This window comes from Pristis pectinata, chromosome 5 (genome assembly GCF_009764475.1).
Source record: "Pristis pectinata isolate sPriPec2 chromosome 5, sPriPec2.1.pri, whole genome shotgun sequence".
Classification (NCBI taxonomy): Eukaryota; Metazoa; Chordata; class Chondrichthyes; order Rhinopristiformes; family Pristidae; genus Pristis; species Pristis pectinata.
The window spans coordinates 43,307,044-43,329,294 of NC_067409.1; the positions used below are offsets into that span (position 1 = coordinate 43,307,044).

Consider the following 22,251-nt stretch of genomic DNA (forward strand, 5'->3'; position numbering starts at 1 on the left):
TGAAAGAACCTACGATACCTTTCTCGGACTCCACAGTCCACCTCTCATTATCCACCGTGTTAATGATCTTCTGAGATCCAGGGAATCTAGAGTGAGATACTCACTCTCTTGTCATGGGCGACCATCCTATTACAGGAATCTGGTGAACCTTTGTTGCACCATCAAAAATATATTCTTCTTGAAGTAAGGAAATCAAAACTCTGCATGATACTCCAGGAGTGGTCTCAACAGGATCTTATAGTTGACGAAAAGTCATGAACTTTAAATTTTAACTGTTATTTTTTCCACAAATGCTACCTGACCTGCCGATTATTTCAAGTACTTTATTTTATTATTTATTCCAATCATTTTTTAATAAATTAGAGACATAGAGTTGTGCAGCACAGAGGCAGGTCCTTTGGCCTGACTTGTCCATGCTGACTGAGATGCCTCTCTATGTTAATCCCATTTGCCTAGATTTGGCCCATGTCCCTCTATTCCTTTCCTTTCCATGTACCTGTCCAAATGCTTTTTAAATGTTGTGACTGTACCTGCCGCTACCACCTCCTCTGGCAGCTTGTCCCATTATACCCACTACACTGTGTGAAAAACTTGCTCCTTGGATCTCCTTTAAGTATTTCCCCTCTCACCTTAAACCTGAGTCCTCTAGTTTTAGACTCCCCTACCCTTAGAAAAAGGCTGTGACTATCTACCCTATCCATGCCCCTCATAATTTTATAAACTTCTACAACGTCACCCTTCAGCCTCCTATGCTCCAGTGAGAACGATCCTAGCTTATCCAATCTCTCCTTGTAACTAAAGCCCTCCATTCCAGGCAACATGCGGTGAATCTCTTCTGAACTCTTCCTATGCTTTCTGTGGTACCACATCCTTTCTATAGTGTGCTGACCGAAATTGCACACAATATTCCAGGTATGGCCTAACCAAAGTCTTGTACAGCTGCAACATGATGTCCCCAATCTTATACTTAATAACCCTCCCTATGAAGGCAGGCAAGCTAAATGCCTTTATCACTGCTCTATTCACCTGTGTTGCCACTTTCAGGGAGCTATGAACATGTACTGCAAAGTCCATCTGTACATCAGCACTTCTAATGTCCCTACTGTTTACTGTATATGTCCTGCCAGTATCAGATAACACTTGTCGGATTAAATTCCATCTGCCACCCCTCTGCACAACTTTCCAACTGACCTATGTCCCTCTGTATCCGTGGGCAATCATCCTAGCTATCAACAACTCTACCAACCTTCGTGACATCATCAAGCTGACTCAACAGACCACAGACATTCTCATGCAAGTCATTTATAGAAATGATAAACAAGAAAGATCCTAGCACCAACCCCTGTGGTACACTACTCATTACAGATTTCCAGTCAGAAAAACAACCCTATACCACCTATCACCAAGCCAATTTTGGATCCACTTTGCTGAAACACCTTGGATTCCATGTGATCTAACTTTCTGGACCCAGCCTACACTTAATCCCTCATCCAAACCAAAACATGGACTGTGTGTTAAGTACAAAGCATTGATCCTCGCGGTGCTCCACTAGTTGTGGCCGATACCAGATAAGAATCCACTTACTCCTAATTTCTGTCTGTTAATTTACATTCAATCTGTGGTAATATCTCCAATTCCATGAGCTCTAATTTTAATGTGTGGGACCTTACTGAACACTTTAAAAATCTAAATATGCTACATCTATTAAATTATCCCTATCTACTTTATTAACCTCAAAAATCTCCATTAGGTATGTCAAACATACCTTTCATATTTCTGTACCAATTCTACCCATTCATATTATGTTTTTCAATAATAACTATTCCTAATAATAGATTCTACCTTTTTCCTTACCAATGATGTCAAGCTACCTGACCTGAAGTTCTTTGTTTTATTTCTCACTTCTTTTCTGAATAATGAGGTTGCATCAGCCATCTCCAAGTGGATCATTCTAAAATCCAAGGGACGTGGAAAATCAAAATCACTAGTCTGTAACCATATCTTTTAAATTCCTATAGTCCAGGCTATCAGACCTAGAGGATGTTTTGGTTTTTACATGCATTAATTCTCCTTTTTCCTTACAAATATAATTTTCTTTGAGTTCCTAATTGACAGCACATCATTGGTTCCCATTAATTGCAGAATACTTCTTGTACCTTCTACTATGATAACATATCCAAAGTACATATTTAATACTTCTGCTGTTTTCTTATTTTCAACTATAATTTTTCCTGTTTCTGCCTCCAAAGACCACATATTTACTTCTTCAAATCACTTACTTTTATATATTATACATATTTTTAACAATCTTTTTTTAAGTCCCTTTCTGGTTTGGTCACATAATCTATTTCATCTCCAAAGCTCGACTTTTTATCATCATTGAATTCTAATATTCACTTACCTTCAGGCTTTCTACTTTCTTTGGCAACATTATTAGCTCTTCCTTTAATTAACTTCTGGATCAGATTGAACCCAGCTCACTATTTGGAATCACATGCCACCACCTCACTACCATAGCCCCTGCCTATCTGTACGTACCAGGGATGGGACATATGTAGAGTACTGATCCTCCACACTTAAAGACTGAATGGTAAAGCCTAGTGGAGCCTCAATGACAAAAAATCCTCAGGCAGTCCACGGCTGATGTCTTGCCTACACTCTGTCCTGACAACTTTTGACATAAGGTGAATTCAGGGGTGTAGCCCATGAAACTCTGTCAAAATTTTGTGTGGTTCAATGAGGTCTCCTCTTATTCTTCCAAACTCCAGTGAACACAGGCACAGTCAATTCAATCTTCCCTCTTTAATCTTAGCAATCTTGCCATCACAGGAATTGGTCTAGTAAAAAGTATTTCCTTTCTTAAATCAGGAGACTTTCTTAAGTCAGTACTCCAGGGTTGATTGCACCAAGGTTCGACATAATTTTAGTCAGATATCATTGCCCTTGTACTCAAAACTTCTTGCAATGAAAATAAACATATGACTTACTTCTTAAATCCTTGCAGCCCCTGTATGTTTGTTTTTAATGACTAGTGTACAAGGACACCAAGATCCCTTTGTGCATTAACATTTCCCATTCTATCACTCAATTCATCACCTTTTCAATAAAACTCTGCCTTTCCGTTTTTTTGACCAAAGTGCATAACTTCACATTTATCCACATTAACTGCAACTGCCATTCACTCGCCCACTCACTCAATTTGTCTGAATTGCCTTGGAGCCTCTTTCCATCCTCCTCACATCTCACAATCCCACCTAATTCAGCAAACGCAGAAAGATTATGTTCAGTTCCCTCATCTAAATTATTAATATATATTGTGAACAGCTGGGGCACAAGAATTAATGATTGTGGTACCCTACTAGTCACTGCTTGCTCCCTCTAAAAAAGAGGCATTTATTCCTACTTTCTGTTTCCTTTCTGCCAACCAATGTTCAGTCGATGCCAGTATATTACCCCAAATCCATGTATTTTAATATTGCACACCAACTTCTTTTGTGGAATTTATCCATGGCCTTCTAAAAATCAAAATAGATCACCTGGTTGTCCCTTATCTATTCTACCAACTACATCCTCAAAAAGCTCCAGTAGATTTAGAACATAGAACAGTACAGCACAGTATGGGCCCTTTGGCCCATATGAACACCTACTCCATGATCAATCTAACCCTTCCCTCCTGCACAGCCCATAATCCTCCATTTTACTTACTTCCATGTGCCTATCTAAGAGCCTTTTAAACGTCTCTTTTGTATCAGCCTCTACAACCACCCCCAGCAGTGCGTTCCAGGCACCCACCACTCTGTGTAAAGAACCTACTTCTGACATCTCCCCTGAACATTGCTCCTCTGACCTTAAATGGATGTCCTCCGGAATTGGCCATTGCCGCCCTAGGGAAAAGGTGCTGGCTGTCCACTCTATCTATGCCCCTCATAATCTTATAGACTTCTATCAAGTCGCCGCTCATCCTGCGTTGCTCCAAAGAGAAAAGCCCTAACTCGTCAACCTTTCCTCATAAGACATATTCTCTAATCCAGGCAACATCCTGGTAAATCTCCTCTGTACCCTCTCTAAAGTTTCCACATCCTCCCTATAATGAGGTGACCAGAACTGAATACAATACTCTAAGTGTGGTGTAACCAGAGTTTTATAGAGCTGCAACATTACCTCGTGGCTCTTGAATTCAATCCCCCAACTAATGAAGGCCAGCACACCATACGCCTTCTTAACCACCCTATCAACTTGCGTGGCAACTTTGAGGGATCTATGGACTTGGACCCCAAGATCCCTCTGTTCCTGCACACTGCTCAGAATCTTGCCATTAAGCTTTATACTCCGCCTTCATGTCCGTTCTTCCAAAGTGTATCACTTCACACTTTTCCGATTGAACTCCATCTGCCACTTCTCCACCCAACTCTGCATTCTGTCTATATCCGGTTGTAACCTACGACAACTTTCCACACTATCTACAATCCCTCCAACCTTCATGTCATCTGCAAACTTACTAACCCATCCCTCCACTTCCTCACCCAAGTCAATTACAAAAATCACGAAGTGTAGGGGTCCCAGAACAGATCTCTGAGAAACACCACTAGTCACCGACCTCCAGGCAGAATGTTCTCCATTTACTACCACCCTCTGCTTTCTGTGGGCAAGCCAATTCTGAATCCAAGCAGCCAAGTCTCCATGGATCCCATGCCTCATGACTTTATGGAAGAGCCTACCATGGGGAACCTTGTCAAACACTTTACTAAAGTCCATATATACACCACATCTACCGCTCTACCTTCATCTATTTGTTTTGTCACCTCCTTGAAAAACTCAATTAGGCTTGTTAGGCATGACCTGCTCCTCACAAAGCCATGCTGACTATCCCTAATAAGACTAGGCTTCTCTAAATGCTCGTAAATCCTGTCCCTAAGAATCCTCTCCAATAGCTTGCCCACCACTGATGTAAGACTCACTGTTCTATAATAATATGGATTATCCATATTACCTTTCTTGAACATTCGAACAGCATTAGCCATCCTCCAATCCTCTGGTACCACTCCTGTGGCCAGGGAGGATACAAATATCATCGTCAATGCCCCACCCAGCAATCTCTTCCCTCGCTTCCCGTAGTAACCTGGGGTATATCCTGTCCGGTCCCAGGGACTTATCTATCCTAACGTTTTTTCAGAAGCTCCAATGCTACCTCTTTCTTAACTTCAACATGCTTCAGCACATTAGTTTGTTCTATGCTGACCTCACATTCGTCAAAGTCTCTCTCCCTAGTGAACACTGAAGCAAAGTATTCATTAAGGACTTCCCCTACCTCCAGGCACATTTCCCCCTCTATCCCTGAGCAGTCCTACCCTCACTCTAGTCATCCTCCTGTTCTTCACGTACGTATAGAACGCCTTGGGGTTTTCCTTAATTCTACCACCCAAGGGCTTCTCATGCCTCCTTCTAGCTCGCGTGTCCCTTCTTAAGCTCCTTCTTGGCTACCTTATAATTCTCAAGAGCCCTGCCTGATTTTTGCTTCCTCAAGCTAAAGTATGCTTCCTTATTCCTCTTGACTAAGTATTTCACCTCTCTTGTCAACCATGGTTCTTTTACCCTACCATCCTTTCCCTGTCTCAGTGGGACAAACCTATCCAGAACCCCATACAGGGGTTCCCTAAACAGCCTCCACATTTCTTCTGTGCATTTCCCTGAGAACATCTGTTCCCAATTTAAGCTCCCAAGATCCTGCCTAATACCGTCATAGTTAGCCCTCCCCCAATTAAAAACTTTCTCATATCGTCTGCTCCTATCCCTGTCCATGGCTATGCTAAAGGTCAAGGAGCTGTGGTCACTATCTCTGAAATGCTCGCCCACCAAGAGGTCTGTCATCTGACCATGTTCATTGCCTAGTACTAGATCCAGTATGGCCTCTCCTCTAGTCGGCCTGTGCACATACTGTGTCAGGAATCCTTCCTGGACACATCTAACAAATTCTACCCCATTTGAACCTTTTGCACTAAGGAGGTGCCAATCAATATTAGCGAAGTTGAAGTCTCCCATGACAACAACCTGTTATTTTTGCACCTTTCCAAAATATGCCTATTTATCTGCTCCTCAGTGTCCTGGTGGCTATTGGGAAGCCTATAGAATATTCCCAATAGAGTGATCACTCCCTTCCTGTTTCTAACTTCCACCCACACTGACTCAGTTGATGATCCCTCCCGGACATCCTCCCTTTCAGCAGCTGTGATACTATCCCTGATTAGCAATGCCACTCCCCTGCCCCCATTTTACCTCCTTCCCTATCCTTTTGAAACATCTAAACCCCAGAACATCAAGAGGCCAATCTTGCCCTTGCGACAGCCAAGTCTCTGTAATGGCCACAACATCGTAATTCCATGTACTGATCCATGCTCTGAGTTCATCGCCCTTATTCTTAATACTTCTCACATTAAAGTAAAGACATTTCAACCCATCCAACTGACTGCATTTATGACCTATCCACTGTCTAACCTTCCTCTCAGTCTCTCTACATAATGCATCTACCTTTACACCAACTGCTCCGTTATCAGACCTAACACTCTGGTTCCCATCCCCCTGCCATCCTAGTTTAAACCCTCCCCAACAGCTATAGCAAACCTGCCTGCAAGGACATTGGTCCCTCTCAAGTTCAGCTGTAACCCCTCCCTTTTGTACAGATCATACCTTCCCCAGAAGAGATCCCATTTGTTACATATGATTTCCCCTTCATAAATCCAAGTTGACTTTGTCTAATCTCACTGATATTTTCTAAGTGTTCTGTTATAACATCCATTATAACCAACTCTAGCATTTTTCCTACTACCGATGTTAGGCAAATCAGACTATAATCCCCTCTTTTCTCTCTCCTTTTTTTTTAACAAGTGGGATTATTTTTGACACCCTCCAGTATTCAGCTCCGTTAATTTTTCCAGCATTTTTTTTTACTAACACTAATTTCCTTTAATTCCTCCTCTCCCTTAAACTCTTGGTTTACTAGCATTTCTTTGTAGTTCTGTCTTCATGGAAGAGAACCAAGCTTTTGCTCATTTGTCCTGCTGTTTCTTTGTTCTCCATTACAAACTCTTCCGTTTCTGATTGTAAGGGACCTACATTTATCTTTCCTAATCCTTTTTTTTAAACATACTTGAAGATGGTTCTCAAGGCCAAACTCGTGTTCCTTGCAAATTTATTCTCATGCTCTATTTTCCCTCTCTTCATCAATCTCTTGATTTATTTCTGCTGAATTCTATACTGTTCCTTGCTACTTTCTCTGACAACCTTAAGTGATTTCGCTTTGGATCAACTTCTTCTATTCACTATGGTTGGTTTGCTTTGCTCTTTGTGTTTTTGTGCCAGATATGGATGTATAACTTGCAGTTCCTGCATTCATTCCTTAAATGTTAGCCATTGCCACCCACTGTCGTGCTTTTTAATGAAGGTCCCCAATCAGCCAACTAATTTCTCATACCTTTGCTGTTTCCTTTGTTTAGATTAGGACCCCAGTTTAGGATTGAACAGCTTCACTTTCCATCTTAGTGAAGATTTCTATCATGCCTCTTCACTAAAGGATATCAACCAACAAGATTATTAACAAATCCCTTCTCATTGCATAATACCAAATCCAGGATAGCCTGTCCCAAGTTGACTTTAAAAACCAGAGTGTAAAGTTTAAAAACTTTACACTCCAGAACTTCATCCCCCACAGTATTATTGCTAATTTGGTTTGACCAGTCTATATGTAGATCAAAATAGCCCAAGATTATCGTGGTGCAATTGCTACATGCATCTCTAATTTCCTGTTTGATGCTATCGCCTACGTTACCACTACTGGTAATTCTACATTACCATTACTAATAACGCCCACCAACATTTCTTAGCTTCGCTCAGATCAATTTGATATCTCCATTTTCTGAGCCAATATCCTTTCTCACTATTGCTCTGCTATAAAGAGCTACAACTAGGATGAGGAGGAATAATTTGCCATGGTCAAAGCTGTAATGTCATTCCTGACGTTGATTAGAGCTGTTTCTGTGTAAGACTAGGCTTGAGACCCCAGCAGGATAGAAGTAAAAAAACAATTCTTGATATTTTTCAAAGATTTTGATCATTTTAGCTTCATACCAATAACAAAGAAACCCTTATTTTAGTAGGGAGCTTTAATGCTTCGAGACACCTACTGAACTCAGCACATTCAGTTTATTTTTTTTAAGTTAAATGTCTCAAGAGGAATAACATTGATGAAGTGCCTCACAATTTTTAGAGATCTACCAATTTGTCTCTTCTATTTCTAAACAAACAGCATTCAATCACACCATTAAATGGGCTACTTAGATAATTCAGCAAATTTATATTGTGAGTAATTGAGCCAAAAAGATCGCCTTTGTGTCATCTTAGCTGATCTCATTCAGGATGGTAAGGGGGTTACTGATTTAATTTTCAGTACTACGTGAAGAGGTTCTGTAATGAAGGAATTATAACTGAGTAAGGAGTCAGTAGCTTCAGGAGAGGAAAAAGGTTGGTTTTTAAAAAGGAACTTATAAAGGTAAACAGGAAAGAATTTCTCATTTAATTCCTTTTATAGCTCTTCCTAAGCACCATACAAGTTTTCTCATCAAGAACTTTTTTTTCTTATCATTACTGCTTTTCTCAGGGGTAAACTATCCTCAATCGCCCTTGTCATTCTGTCTCCACCTTTGACATTTCTCCATAAAGTGAAGGTTAGGAAATGGTTGAGAACATAGATAATCATAGAGCTATTACAGTGATACAAAACAAACAATAGACAGCTGGGTTATATAAAAACAACTACAGATACTTGAAATCAAAAATAAATCAGAATATGATGAAAATATGCAGTGGAGAAAGAAACAGACTTAATGCTTCAAGTTAATGAACATTCATCAGAAGGTCACTGTCCTGATGAAAGCTTCTTGACCTGAAAGATTTACCCAGTTCTTCTCTCCATGGATCCTGCTTGACCTGCTAAGAATACCTAGCATTTTCTGTTTTTTTACATAGACAGCTGGGAGCTTGAATCTGCAGTACTCACTCCCATAGGGAATGGTTGCAACAGACACTGTAGATCCATGTAATAGGAAAGTGTACAAGCAAAGAAGTACACGGTCATGTTGCAGCTGTATAAAACTTTAGTTAGGCCACACATTTGGAGTAATGCATGAAGTTCTAGTCACCACACTATAAGAAGGATGTGGAGGCTTTGGAGAGGGCACAGAAGAGGTTCACCAGGACATTGACTGGATTGGAGTGTGTTAGCTTTAAGGAGAGGTTGGGCAAACTTGGGTTATTTTCTCTGGAGCATTGGAGGCTGTGGAGCAACCTGATAGAAGTTAATATAAAATTATGAGACCCATAGATAGGACAGATAATCAGAGTCTTTTACCCAAGGTAGAAATGTCAAATACTAGAGGGCATACGTTTAAGGTGAGAGGAGGAAAGTTTAAAGGAGATACGCTATGCAAGTTTTTTTTTGCACACAGAGTGGTAGGTGCTTGGAACATGCTGCCAGGGGAGGTGGTGAAAGCAAGTATGATAACATTTGAGGCTTAAGAGGCACTTCGACAGATCCATAAATAGGCAGGGAATACCTACCACTTGTAGGCAGGTGGATTAATTATGGTTAGCACAGACATGGTGGGCCAAAGGGCCTGTTCCTGTGTTGTACTGTTTTATGGGATTTTTTTTAAACAGTGTATATACAGAAATTGCAACGTCATTTTGTATTGCAATTGTTTCCTTACACTTACAGAATTTGGTGCGCACATCACAGTTACAAAAATCTAACCGTGAATGTGTCCTTAATTACCTTACCAAGATTTTCTTACTATTAATTAAAGAAACATAATTACAATAATTCCCAATAGCCAAGCCCTTACACCATTTAATTTCAATCTTGGAAATTGCAGTAATTGCACTAATTTTGCAATACTGATGGTTTTGTGAGACAGCTCTGCTGCCTTTAACCTGATTCTCCTGTTTTTCATGGTAAGTGCAATTTCCATTCCATCAGTTGGTTGGCAATGCCACAGCATTAAAATAACTTTAACAGCCATTGAAATCAAAGTGAAATATCCAGTGAAATGGGCTGTCACCCAAGGACTGCACACCAGATACATGCAGCAATGTGGTTGCAGATTCAGGGAGTACAAATACCGGGGAGCACTCTGTATAGTACAGAAGGATATCCTCTTTAAAGGAAAGCAAGAAGAAGAAAGGTGCACTGTGCACAATGAAAAATGGGTGTATGTGCTTAACTAGTTCAAAGAAGTTAGATAAGATCCTGAAAGAACTTGCTTGCTCTGAATTAAGAAAGCCACATTATGTAAATATCAAATAGTTGTCCAATGTTTACCAACAGTCAATACCTCAAAACCTTTAACTCAATAACTGCTGCCTTATCAAAACAATCATGTCATGTGCATTCCTGTCAGTAGACAAATAGCCCACGAAGCACCAATCATTCATGGTTAAACTTCAGCACCTTACAATATGTTACCACACACAGTCATAAAAAGAGCTACAGCATGGAAACTGGCCTTTTGGGTCCACATTGACCATGAACAGCTCATTTAAACTAATCCTACATCAGTCCCATTTCTTTTATTCTCCCCACATTCTCATCAATTTTCCCCAGATTCCTCCCACTCACCTAAACACTACAGACAATTTACAGTGGCCATTTAACCTACCACCCCACATGTCTTTGGGACATGGGAAGAAACTGGAGCACCCAGAGGAAACCCACATAGTGATAGGGAGAATATTGCAAACTCCACGCAGACAGCAACCGAGGTCAGGATTGAACCTGGGTCTCTGGCGCTAAAAGGCAGCGGCTGTACTTGCTACACCACTGTTCCGCCCTTTGTGGAGTGGTCCTGATAGACCTCATGGAGCCATGAAGCAGAAAATCTTTGATAAACAACCTAGGTACATGACGCAAGTTGATTTACCACTTAAAAGGCATGGGCTGCTTGATGGTCAGACAAATGTCACTGCGAGGCTAAATCTGTCACAAGAACAACATGCAAGACTGTTTCAGCAACAAGAAAGTTGCTTGGAAATTGACCTCGTCAACCTCTTAAATAGACACAAGTAGGACTCAACATCATTAGGACTTCAATCCAATTATAACTCAAAATCACTGATATCCCTGCCCATCAGTCAAGCTGCCCAAAAACAAAACTCATGCAAGTAGCCTCAAAAATGACAGACACAATATCAAACCACTCAGCCACAGGTTATGTTGATTAAAAGATCTGTGAGGCATTTTTGCTGTTTGGACTACCGTGAGACTTTACATGTTTTTCTTTTCAGGTACTATATGTCTTTCTTTACCCTTCGCAATAGAAAATAAAGCACTCAGCTTTATGCTATACAAGGACAAATAAAGTATGCAATTGTCATCATTTAATCAGGCACACTAATTTAGCTACTTTAGATGCAATACAATGAATGGAAAATTAATTCTACAGTTTTGTGTAAATAGGAAAAATAATTACTTTTTGTCAATAGTACACAAAGTTTAATTAGGCATCTACTGAACTGATGAGGAAATAGGTTTCCCACATAAAAATACTTACCACTTCGTAAGCAGTGACTACTTTCTTCAGTACATCAGGGATCATTCCTTGAGGCTCCATTGACGGGTAATCATCTTTTAGGTTCAGTACCACAATTGGAATGTTATCACTGTTCAGCAGAGTTGACAACGCCATAAAGCACTGTATTAAATTGGACACTGGAGATACGCCACATAATTCCTTGAAAGAAACTATTGCAATCTGAAAAAAAGACATTTATATAAAATTAATGACATTAAAACATATATTTTACTAATCATATCATATACCAAGGAATTTATATGCCTGAATTTCCACAGGAATAGTAATTAAGAGCTAACAAAATCTGACCAACAGCACTTCTAGAAACTCAATTTCTAGAGCTCACATAGCAAAAAACAATCACAAATCAAAAGTTTATCCCTCTACTTGTGTAAAGTCCATGACAATCATAACATTCAGCTAGTGCCAATATTCCTTGAAACACCTTACTAGTCATTTTATTTTGTGCAGTTGGAAATCTCCATTTGTTCATTTTGGAATGTTAAAAAATTGTGGCTTTTTTGTTATGTTTGGACATGCTAGTTATAAAACTAGGAGGAGTTAGGGAAAAGAAATAATTTGATGGTTGGAGTGGCTGTATCAAATGGTGCCTTACCGTGGAATGCATCCAATTTTCCAGTCAAACAGGTGAAGAAGTGATGGGATTGGAGAGATCCAAATGCAAGATTTAGATGATAGAAGGGTATAGGAAAGGGATATACATAATCATCCAGAATTGCCAGAACAGGTCTGTGTCAATGGGCAATGGGGATGATAGATGAATGAATATAAACTGAAGAGTGAGAACTGGGACCCAAAGTAGGAGTGGATATTATCAGGAATGGGGTGATGGATGTGTGGAATATAGTGTGATAGGATGATGGCAGCAGAATTCTACATGGGTCACGGAGAAATGACAACCAGCCACTGAAATAGTTAAATATGGAGGTGATAAAGGGATTGATGTGAGTTTCAAAAACATATGGATTAAGACAGAGGTAGTCATTATGAATTGAAGGAAATATAAGCTGCTAAGTACAGTGGTATTTTCTAAACTTTTTTCTAATCTCTTTCAATTGTCCATTTTGCCATGTATGGTTAGGACTGACAGCCACCTGTGGGAGTCATCAGAATTAAACCTACATTCATTCATTTTTCAGCGAATAACACTGCATATCTTTTGGGAAGAAATTCTGACTGAGCCTTTTATCATCTCTAATGCGGACAATAAAACTAATGGTACAGCTTTTACTGATGCTCCAACTACAACAGCATAGTTCTAAAAACTAAAAAAAGTCCATTAAAAAAATCCTGCAAGAAAAACATCAAAATCATTCGCCTTAGATATCTCCACCTGAGGCTGTCAGACACTCAAATATCATGGGAACCTTGGTGAGTTCCCAGGAAGAATCCAGATAATTAACACTTGCAATGAAATTTATGCCACATTTCCAAGGAGTGTTTTGCAGGAGGTATGGGAATACTGAAGCAAAGTAGACGAAGAATGTAAAGTAAGAAGATGACAAAAATGAAATGGATTTGTAAATATTATATTGGAATAGTTTACATTGTTAAATATAACTTTGCGTCTGATCTATTAAGTAATGGGAAAAAGTTAGTGTTTTGTCCTGTTATGTTATGCCATAAATCTAGCAACATAGTATTTGTTCAGAATTCAGTTCAAAATAATTAGAAATAATGTAGAACAATCTAAAGACTAATCAGTATGCCTGCAGCTGTGAATATTAAACATAAAAAAGGTCAGCTTTAAATGATATCCTGATTTAATCTATAAAAACCACATTAATCATTATTATTATAGTACATTCTCAACCCAGGTATCCTGTCTGACCACTGTAACACACACATGTTTCATGCCTATCTTTGGAACCACATGGTGTAACTGCTTTTTGGCAGAAATCAATATATTTAAATGAAAATATTGTCTTGTATCACAAGGGACTACCGTACAATTATTAAATTGTAATTATGTTTTTTCCCTCCAACAGATCCCACCTTTCATCTGAGTGCAATGCCTGGAAGGGTGATGAAGGTAGTCTGAGTTGCAACTCTCAGATGGGAATTGAACAAAAACTTCTGATGGAAAAAAAGCAGATTATAGGGAAAGAACAGGGGAGTAGGATTAATTGGATCTCTATTTCAAAGAGCTAGCTATCATAGGCAAAACAGCCTCCTGCTGTGCTTTAAGGTTCTATATTCTCTTTCTTCATGTCTATTTTAAAACTGCGTTAAGATACTTTTTCACTTTAAAATGTTATATCATTCGTCACATTGGCCTGGTTTCAATTCAACATATTCAACAACAGGATATACAATACCACTGTTACACATGTTGCTTGACACATATGTCAGGTAAAGTGTAAAGGTCATTTAACACTCAGTATTGCATTACAGTCATTCTCCAGTGTATCTCAAATGCTGTATTCAGAAAGACATCACTACACCCTGTGTCATTGTTTGATATTCAGCAATTTCATTAGATGGGTTAAAATAGCAACATGACCTTGTTTACACTGTGGACAGAATAACAAAAGTAAAACTCAAATACATTGTACACGGACCAAGTCATTATACTGTACTAAAATAGGTATCATTTTACAACACCATTATTATAATGGTGTTGTAAAATGATACCTATTTTAGTACAGTATAATGCCAATGCAATAAAATGTTGCTGATGTTTTAACATCTGACATGAGTCATTTCTTCACCATGCTGTGGTTAGACACAGGTATCAGGTACAAATTTCTTGCATTCAAATTACTAACTCAAACGCCATGGAAACCAGCATCAAGTTGTTAACTCTGCACCTCAATCCTAACCCTCAAACAGGGTGGCGGAAGACTGGGTCACCACTGCATACCTCTGAATAACGGTGAAAAGCAAATGATAACATGCAAATTCTGGGTATCTGAAACAAGAATTGAGATGGAGCTTATCTACTTCCCCATTGAGTGGCCAATGATTTTCCACTCAGAGATACACCCACAGTGTTAACCTGCCTGACTGAACTGATTTGCTTTTTTTCAAATTTTCTGTTTCACTTTCTCAGAGTAATTTGAATGTGATTCCCAGAGACGTGGGCAGTTTTCAGTTATTTATATGTGCGAGGGTGGAGAATGGAAGATTGAAGTTTTGTTTTAGCTAGGTCTGAGAGTAAACTATCATGTAACATTTTTTCTGAGTTACATCTTTAGGAACATGTCTTTAAACCAAAATTCCCCCCGATCTCAGCAGCCACATAATATTCCACTTCCTTATGGTTGCCAGCACCTGTGCCACAGACAATAATGCTTCTTCCATTGATGTTCATGATGCAGTCTCAAACTGGGAGGCTGGCACACTGCTCATCTGCCAGACCAAAGGAAACCTAGGTCTCTCCCAGCATAATGCCCACTGTCACTGACAAAACCCTACTGACAGCAGTCTAGCTTCCCCAGGATCACCACTTGTTAAGTCTGCTCTCTTAGTTGAATCTCTTTGGCATTCACATATTATCAAAATCACCCAATTTATTATTCAATAATAGAAGCAATCTTTAAATATTTAAATTATTTTAAAAATTAAAAGATAAAACTCCAAATGCACACACACATTCAAAAATTTAAACTGACTTAATTAAATCAAAAAGCCTTGCTTATCCCAATCCTGGCAGTTGATTTCTCCCACTGAATTTGATGGGCTTGCTGTACTTCTCACAGGTTAACCTAGCATAGAGTCAGTGGCCTTTCTCAGCACAAGAGCTAGGAAATCCTGGAAGTTCGCCTTCCCCTGTTATAGTTGCACAGGTGTCCTGAGGCTGTACCACAGCTTCTGTCTTAGTTACATCAGCTGACAGATCTGTGCGAATCTTGGCAGAAGCCTTTTCCCTTCAGTTAAAGCTAAGACTTGCCTTTAATGCATTTAATCATTTTGACCAGAAGTCAATTTAATCAAACATTAATTTAACATACAAGGTACATCTGCATCATTCCTTTGAAGGAGGGATTTAGTTGAGGTCCCACCTACCTGCACAGTTAGATATTAAAGGTCCTGCTGCACTATTCAATGGACAGCTGGACATTCTCTGAGTGTTCTGGAGAACATTTCTTCTTCAAATCACTGTACCAAACCAAACTATCTGACATTGATCTCACTTCTATGTTTGGAACTTTGCAGTATGCAAATTGGTGGAATATTTATCTTCACAATAGCAAAATTTAACTGCAAATATTTAATTGATTTAAGGTGTTTTGTAACATCCTGGGAGCTAATGTAAGTGTAAATTCATTGTATAGGACAGTGAATAACATCAACATTTTAAATACACAATGAAAATTCTCATCTTTGTGGCTAACTATGCAATAGGGGATATATGTCTTCAAGTTGGTCAGAGAACCAAAACATGTTTATTGGTGACAATTTTTGCTGATTTTAATGACCTTGAATGGTCTGTGATACTCATGCACTCCAGTGTCATAAGTGGCTAAGGAGAGGCATTTAACACAATGACAGAACACCAGAACTCTTGAGCGAGATGGGCTTTTTCTTGATTTTGGCACAGCTTTGCATCAATCTATTCACTCAGGCATGAGCATCAGTCAACTGACCTTTTGAACACAAGCATTATGCAGAAATAAGAGCATTTTTTACCTCCTCAGAACAGTCATTTAATTATTGTAATCATTCAGAAACATAAAATTATTAAACTCTATGTTTTTGGTGCACAAATCACTGACAGCAATTTTATGGAAAATAACAGCCTAATTCAATAAAAGAAACAATATGTTGATTATATTCATGGAATACAAACGTTTTACTTCCTCTATATGTGTATTTTATTCTTAACATGCAGATCTAATAAGAACATGGACATTTATAGAATCAGAAGGGACTAACGGATATGTCCGTTCTCCAGAAGTTCAAATAATATCACACATAGAAGTCGGCCATAAGCCTTAACCCATTTGTGCTGATACTTATTATCCAGCAAGCTGTGATACTAAATCCACATGCCTTTCTCTTATTCCTTCAAGCACTAACATTCTTAAAAATGTTTGTTCACAGGATGTGGGCTTCAAGCATTATATTTCTTTGCTTCACACCAGCGCTGTGTTTAGAGTTATAGTCACCAACAAACATCTTCCTTTTTCTTAGTCCTAACTAGTTAATCTTGTACAGTTCTACAGATGTAGCCCAGTGGCAACCCTTGCTGAGAAAGTGAAAGCAGGTGGACCACATGAAATTGGTCTTGTCTGCCATTGAGTTAAAGATCAACCACATTGTTTCTGGGGTGTCCAGCCATATTCTAAAAGATGTGCGTTAGTCATGGAGGAAATTCAGGTCAGCTCATGAGGTCACTAAAATCAATTTACCTATGAAAAAAAAGAAATTCCCCAGTTCTGAGGAAGGGTCACTGACCCGAAACATTAACTGGTTTCTCTTTCCACAGATATTGCTTGAACTGACTGAATTACTGTTATTTTTTTCCAGATTCTAGCATCTACTATTTTATTTGATTTGCAATGTACTCGAATCAAATTGGAAGAGGCTGGTAGAGTGGGAGCACAAAATTCAGCTGCTAGACCCCTGAGAAAATCAACCACAGCTTTAATGGCAGAGACCATGTCACATTTTGGGAAAAGGATTAAAATAGCCATTTGGTCAATGATTCATAATACCCCTATCTGCCCTCAGATGAGTTAAAAATCAACTATATTGTTCAATCTGAAGTCACGTTTACACCAGACATAGTGGGGGGAGGGGGAAAAGTTAGATAAAACTGATAAAACAGCACGGGTGAAACGGAGAACACATCTTGGGCAAATAACACTAAGTTTACATCCTGTAAATGAGTATAATTTTTTATAGAAAAAGGTTAGATAGGTGATTGAGGTAAAGGACCAAGTAAAATGGCAGATATCCTACTCTGAAAGACATTAGTGAAGCAGGTAAGTTTATACAAGAATCTAGCAGCATCATCATTACTCCTATCAGCACTTTTTTAATTCTAGGTTTTAAAAAAAATAATTACTTGAATTTAAATTCCCTAGCAAACATTGCAGGATTTGAGTTCATGTGTCTGGATCTGTTGGCCCAGTAACTTAACCACTTTACCACTGCATCATTCCCCTGCATTCAAAAAAGTCTCTCAGCCTTGAAATATACTTAATGACTGAACATCCACAGTTTCTGAAACAGCAAATTCTAAAGATTCACAACCACTGACAGAAGAAATTTCTCCCTCCTAAGCAATCGACCCTTTGTCTTGAAACTATACACCCTGATTCTAGAAAGGAATGGAACAGAAAACACAAATTGACATTTACCCCAGACAAGAACATGTGGAATTAAGGAAATCAGGGGATATGCTGTTAGGGCAACAAAGTGGCACTGAGTTAATAGATAAACCAGTAGTCTCATTAAATCGTGCATCAAGCACAAGGGTGAATGGCCTACTCTTACTTGTTTTTATGGCAAGTGCCACATTGAACTCTTAAGCCCACATTTGTGGTTTGAGAACAGGGTGCTACAGGATCCAGTTTCTAGGTCTCTGTTTCTACCCATTAGCCTCATTCCAAAATAAATTCTATCAGCTCAGCATATGTGGCCATTGACGTAGTATCGCAGGGTGCTTCACAGAAAAGCTGTCAAACAAAATTTACCGCCGGGTGAAAGAAAGATTAAAAATTATGCCAAAAGCTTGGTCAGAAAACTAGCTTTGAAGGAGTATTTAAAAGAAGTGACATGTAGAGAGGCTGAAGTGTTTCAAGACCTCATTCCTTTCTCAAATGTACTGCTTAAATAAGTACAATTACCTCACAGAATGGTGGAAGGGGTTCATTTACATGGGGAAGGGGCAGGTACGAAATGAGTGTTTTGGTTTTCTCCATCAGCAATAGATAGTTTTCCTTTTGTTGTTTCAACATTCTGTGCCACATCATGATTCCTTCAGCTCACTCTTTGTCTAACTGACTGCATCAGCGCTCTCCATTGATAGACATGGCCAGTGCCCAACTTTGGCCATGCTCTGTTGGAGCAAAGCACTGAAGCAGAAGGTTAGACAAAGAGTGAGAAAAAACAATTGAACTACTAGCAGGCGGATTTGGCTCACTCTCACAAACCTGTGACCTTGTTCTGAAGCAAAAGGACTGGAGGCCTAGGAAGGGGCAACTCTCTATCTACTTTTACTTTTTGAATTAACTCTGTACAATACTAAAATGTTCAAATATAATGCAGATTTTGTATGATACTGGAAGTCGCCTTCTACTTGCAAATCCTGTTCAAAATTTATGTCTGCATTAAAATCACTCAGAATTCTGTCCAAGTGGGTGACCCAAGAAAAAAATTGTTTTATTTGTTGCTTAGCAACATTAAGAATTATCCAGAGACAAATAAGCACATTACGCCTTAGACACCTCACTGCATCCACCATGGGCAAAAAGAAAATGGATAATTAACACAGCAGAAATAGTTGATATTTTATGTTTACATGAAAGTGTGCTAAATAAAAGGAAAAGCCAGTCACATTTTGCATTTAATGTATGTTATTTCATTACATAACAATCAGTTGCTAGAGAAAAAACTATAGTGGCTAATTTTAGTAATGGAACAGTTACAGAAGAAATTAGCACATGAACACAATTTTGTGCATGAACAGTAGAAAAATTAAACATAATTTAAAAATAAAAAAAACACTTATCAAATGAATTTCATCATTATAATATAAGGGAATAAGGAACATAAGAAAATATACAATGGAATGAAGTGCCGGAGAAATTAAACAAATCTTTTATGCCTGTCCTCATGAAAGACACAAAAGACCTCCTAGACGTAGTGGAGGAATAAAGGTCTGGAATAATTGAGGAGCTCGAAATTAGCATTAGTAAAAGAAACTAATTTCAGAGAAATTAAAGGGATTGAAAGCCAATAAATTCCCAGGACCTGAAGACATACATCCTAGAGTTTTGAAGGAGATAGCTATGAGGATAGTGCATGCACTGGGTCTTCTTCCAAAATACAATAGATTCTAGAACAGTTTGGAGGGCAGCAAATACAATCCGACTATTCAAGAAAGGAAGGAAATAGAAAGCTGGGAACCACAGACTAGCAATGGCTGGCTTCTGTTATTAAGGAAGTGGTAACTCAGGCCTTGGAAAGTGGTAATAGGATTAGGTAGAGTCAGCATAGATTTATGAAAAGGAAATCACTTTTGACAAACCTTTGAAATTTTTGAGGTTGCAACTAGCAGAAAAACTAATGGTAAAGCAGTTGATATGTGGTATTTGGTCTTTCACAAGGCCTTTCATAAGGTCCCGCCCAAGAAATTAGAGCACACAGTTTTACAGGTAACACACTGGTGTGAAATGGGGATTGGTTAATGGACAAAAACAGAGAGTAGGAATAAGCAGATTATTTTCAGGTTGGGAACCTGTTCATGATCTACATACATGGCTTAGATGAAGGAATCAAGTAAAATAAACAAGTTTGCTGCTGAAAGGTGGGAATATGGGCTGTGAGGAGAATGCAGAGAGGCTTGAAAGAGATACAGACAGGGTAATTGAATGGGCAAGGACATGGTCTATGGAATATAACATGAAGAAATGTGAAATAGAAAAACAGAAAGGTGGAGTATTTTTTGAATGTTGACAAACTAAAAGGAGCTGGTGTTCAGAATGACCTGGGTGACTTTGTACCTGAACCACTGAAAATTAATATGCAGATTCAACAAATTTTTCAGGAAGTGATACGGGATGTTGGCCTATATTGCAAGAAAACTTGAGTTCCAGAGTAGAGATGGATTGATTCAAGTATATAGGACCCCAATGTGCCACATCTAAGATATTGTGGACAGGTCTGAACTCCCTACCTATGTCATTTATCATGTTTTGAGTTATAAGTTTGGTTTGGATTTTTTAATGCTGATTTGGCTTTCATTTTCAAATTATGGCCAAGCAGATAGTTTGATGGTGAGCAAAAGAGAGAAAGTCAGTTGTGGGACTATTCAATGAGCAATTGGGATTGTGTTTACTGGTATCACAGCTTTTCAGAGCCAGTCAGATAGAAAAGGCTTTTTAGGTTGTCTTCTCCATTATTCTTCTGTCTAGTCCTTTCTTCTCATTTTCCTATCTCTTTTCCTACTCTGCAGCTGCTTGCCTTGCATCCAAGTGTTTGTGTCCTCATGACGTTCAGAATATGACCATGAAATTACTACAAATCTTGAGACTTGCTCTACAGAGAGCTGCAGAAGGGTGGGAAACAATTTTTTTCAATACACCAGTGGTCTTCTCCAACACACTGTGCATGCCAACATGCCCTACATTGTATGCATGCTGTCAACATTCAATAAACAGTACTCCTCCTTGGGAGACTGACAGCAACACATAAATTTGATGAACAAGGTTAGAGCAAGTTCGAATTCAGGGAAAAATACTGACGTGGATTGAGAGTTTTGGGTAAGAGGCAGAAAAAGAGTTGGGATAAAAGGGTACATATTGGATTAACAAGCTGTGATTAGTGGCTGGGGTACTGGAGAGATCAGTGCTTGGGTCCCAAGATTTACAATCTATATCAATGCTTTGGTTGAGGTTACTGATGACTGAAAACTAAGTGGGAAAGTAAGTAATGATGAGGATGCAGAGAGGCCCCAAGGGGATACAGACAAGCTGAGTGGGTAATAACCTGGGCGATGGAGAACAATATGGAAAAATATGAGTTTATCCACCAGTAGAAAAAGCAGAAGTGCTAAGTATTTTTTCAAATGATGAGAAATTAGGAAATGTTGATGTTCAAAGGAACCATGGTGTTCTTGTACAGAAGTCACTGAAAGCTGATGTGCAAGTGCAGCAGGCAATTAGGAGGGCAAATAGTACATTAGCATATATTGCAAGAGGAGTTGAGTACAAAAGTCTGAATGCTTTTTCTATCTAGGAATCCATCTACTTCCCCCATAAATTTGCCCTCCACTACCTTCTGTGGTAGAGAATTGCAAAGGTTTACCACCCTCTGACTGAAGAAATTTCTCCTTGTCTCAGTCCTAAATGTCTTATCCAATTTCCTGAGACTGTGGTCCCTTGTTCTAGATCCACCACACCAACCCCCACCCCCCCGCCTCCAACCACCCACCTGCCATCCTCTTTGCATCCAGTCTCTCCAGTCCTGTCAGAATTTTGTAAGCTTCAATGAGATCCCCTCTTATTCTTCTAAGCTCCAGATGATGTAGACCTAGTCCACCTAATCTCTCCTCATACAGCAGACCAACTATTCTTGGAATTAGTCTGCTGGACCTTTGCTGCACTCCCTCTATGTCAAGTATATCAAGACCAAAACTGCACACAATATTCAGGCGTGGTCTATTGTAATGAAGGCCATCTTAACTGCTTGCTGCTCTTGCATGTTTGCTTTCAGTGGTTGGTGAACAAAGACACCCAAGTCCCTTTGCATATCAATATTTCCCAATCTGTGACCAATTAAATCACATCCTGCCTTTCTGATTTCCCTACTGAAGTGGATGAGCTCACATTTATCCATATAATACTGCATCTGCCATGTTTTTGCCCACTCAGTCAATTTGTCTAAACTTCTGTGAAATCTCCTCCAGACAATTCACAATCCTACTCAGCTTGTGTCATTG

The 22,251-nt window shown here is 39.1% G+C and overlaps 1 protein-coding gene across 3 annotated transcripts in view; it reads right to left on the bottom strand.

Moving 5' to 3' along the window:
• LOC127570378 (inactive phospholipase C-like protein 2) overlaps positions 1 to 22,251 on the bottom strand; it is a 215,368-nt gene that overhangs the window by 52,978 nt on the left and 140,139 nt on the right. For all 3 annotated transcript variants that reach the window (XM_052015895.1, XM_052015894.1, XM_052015896.1), the window contains one exon: positions 11,598 to 11,798. In XM_052015895.1, coding sequence (XP_051871855.1) covers positions 11,598 to 11,798 — 201 coding nt within the window. The remainder of the gene's footprint in view (positions 1 to 11,597; positions 11,799 to 22,251) is intronic.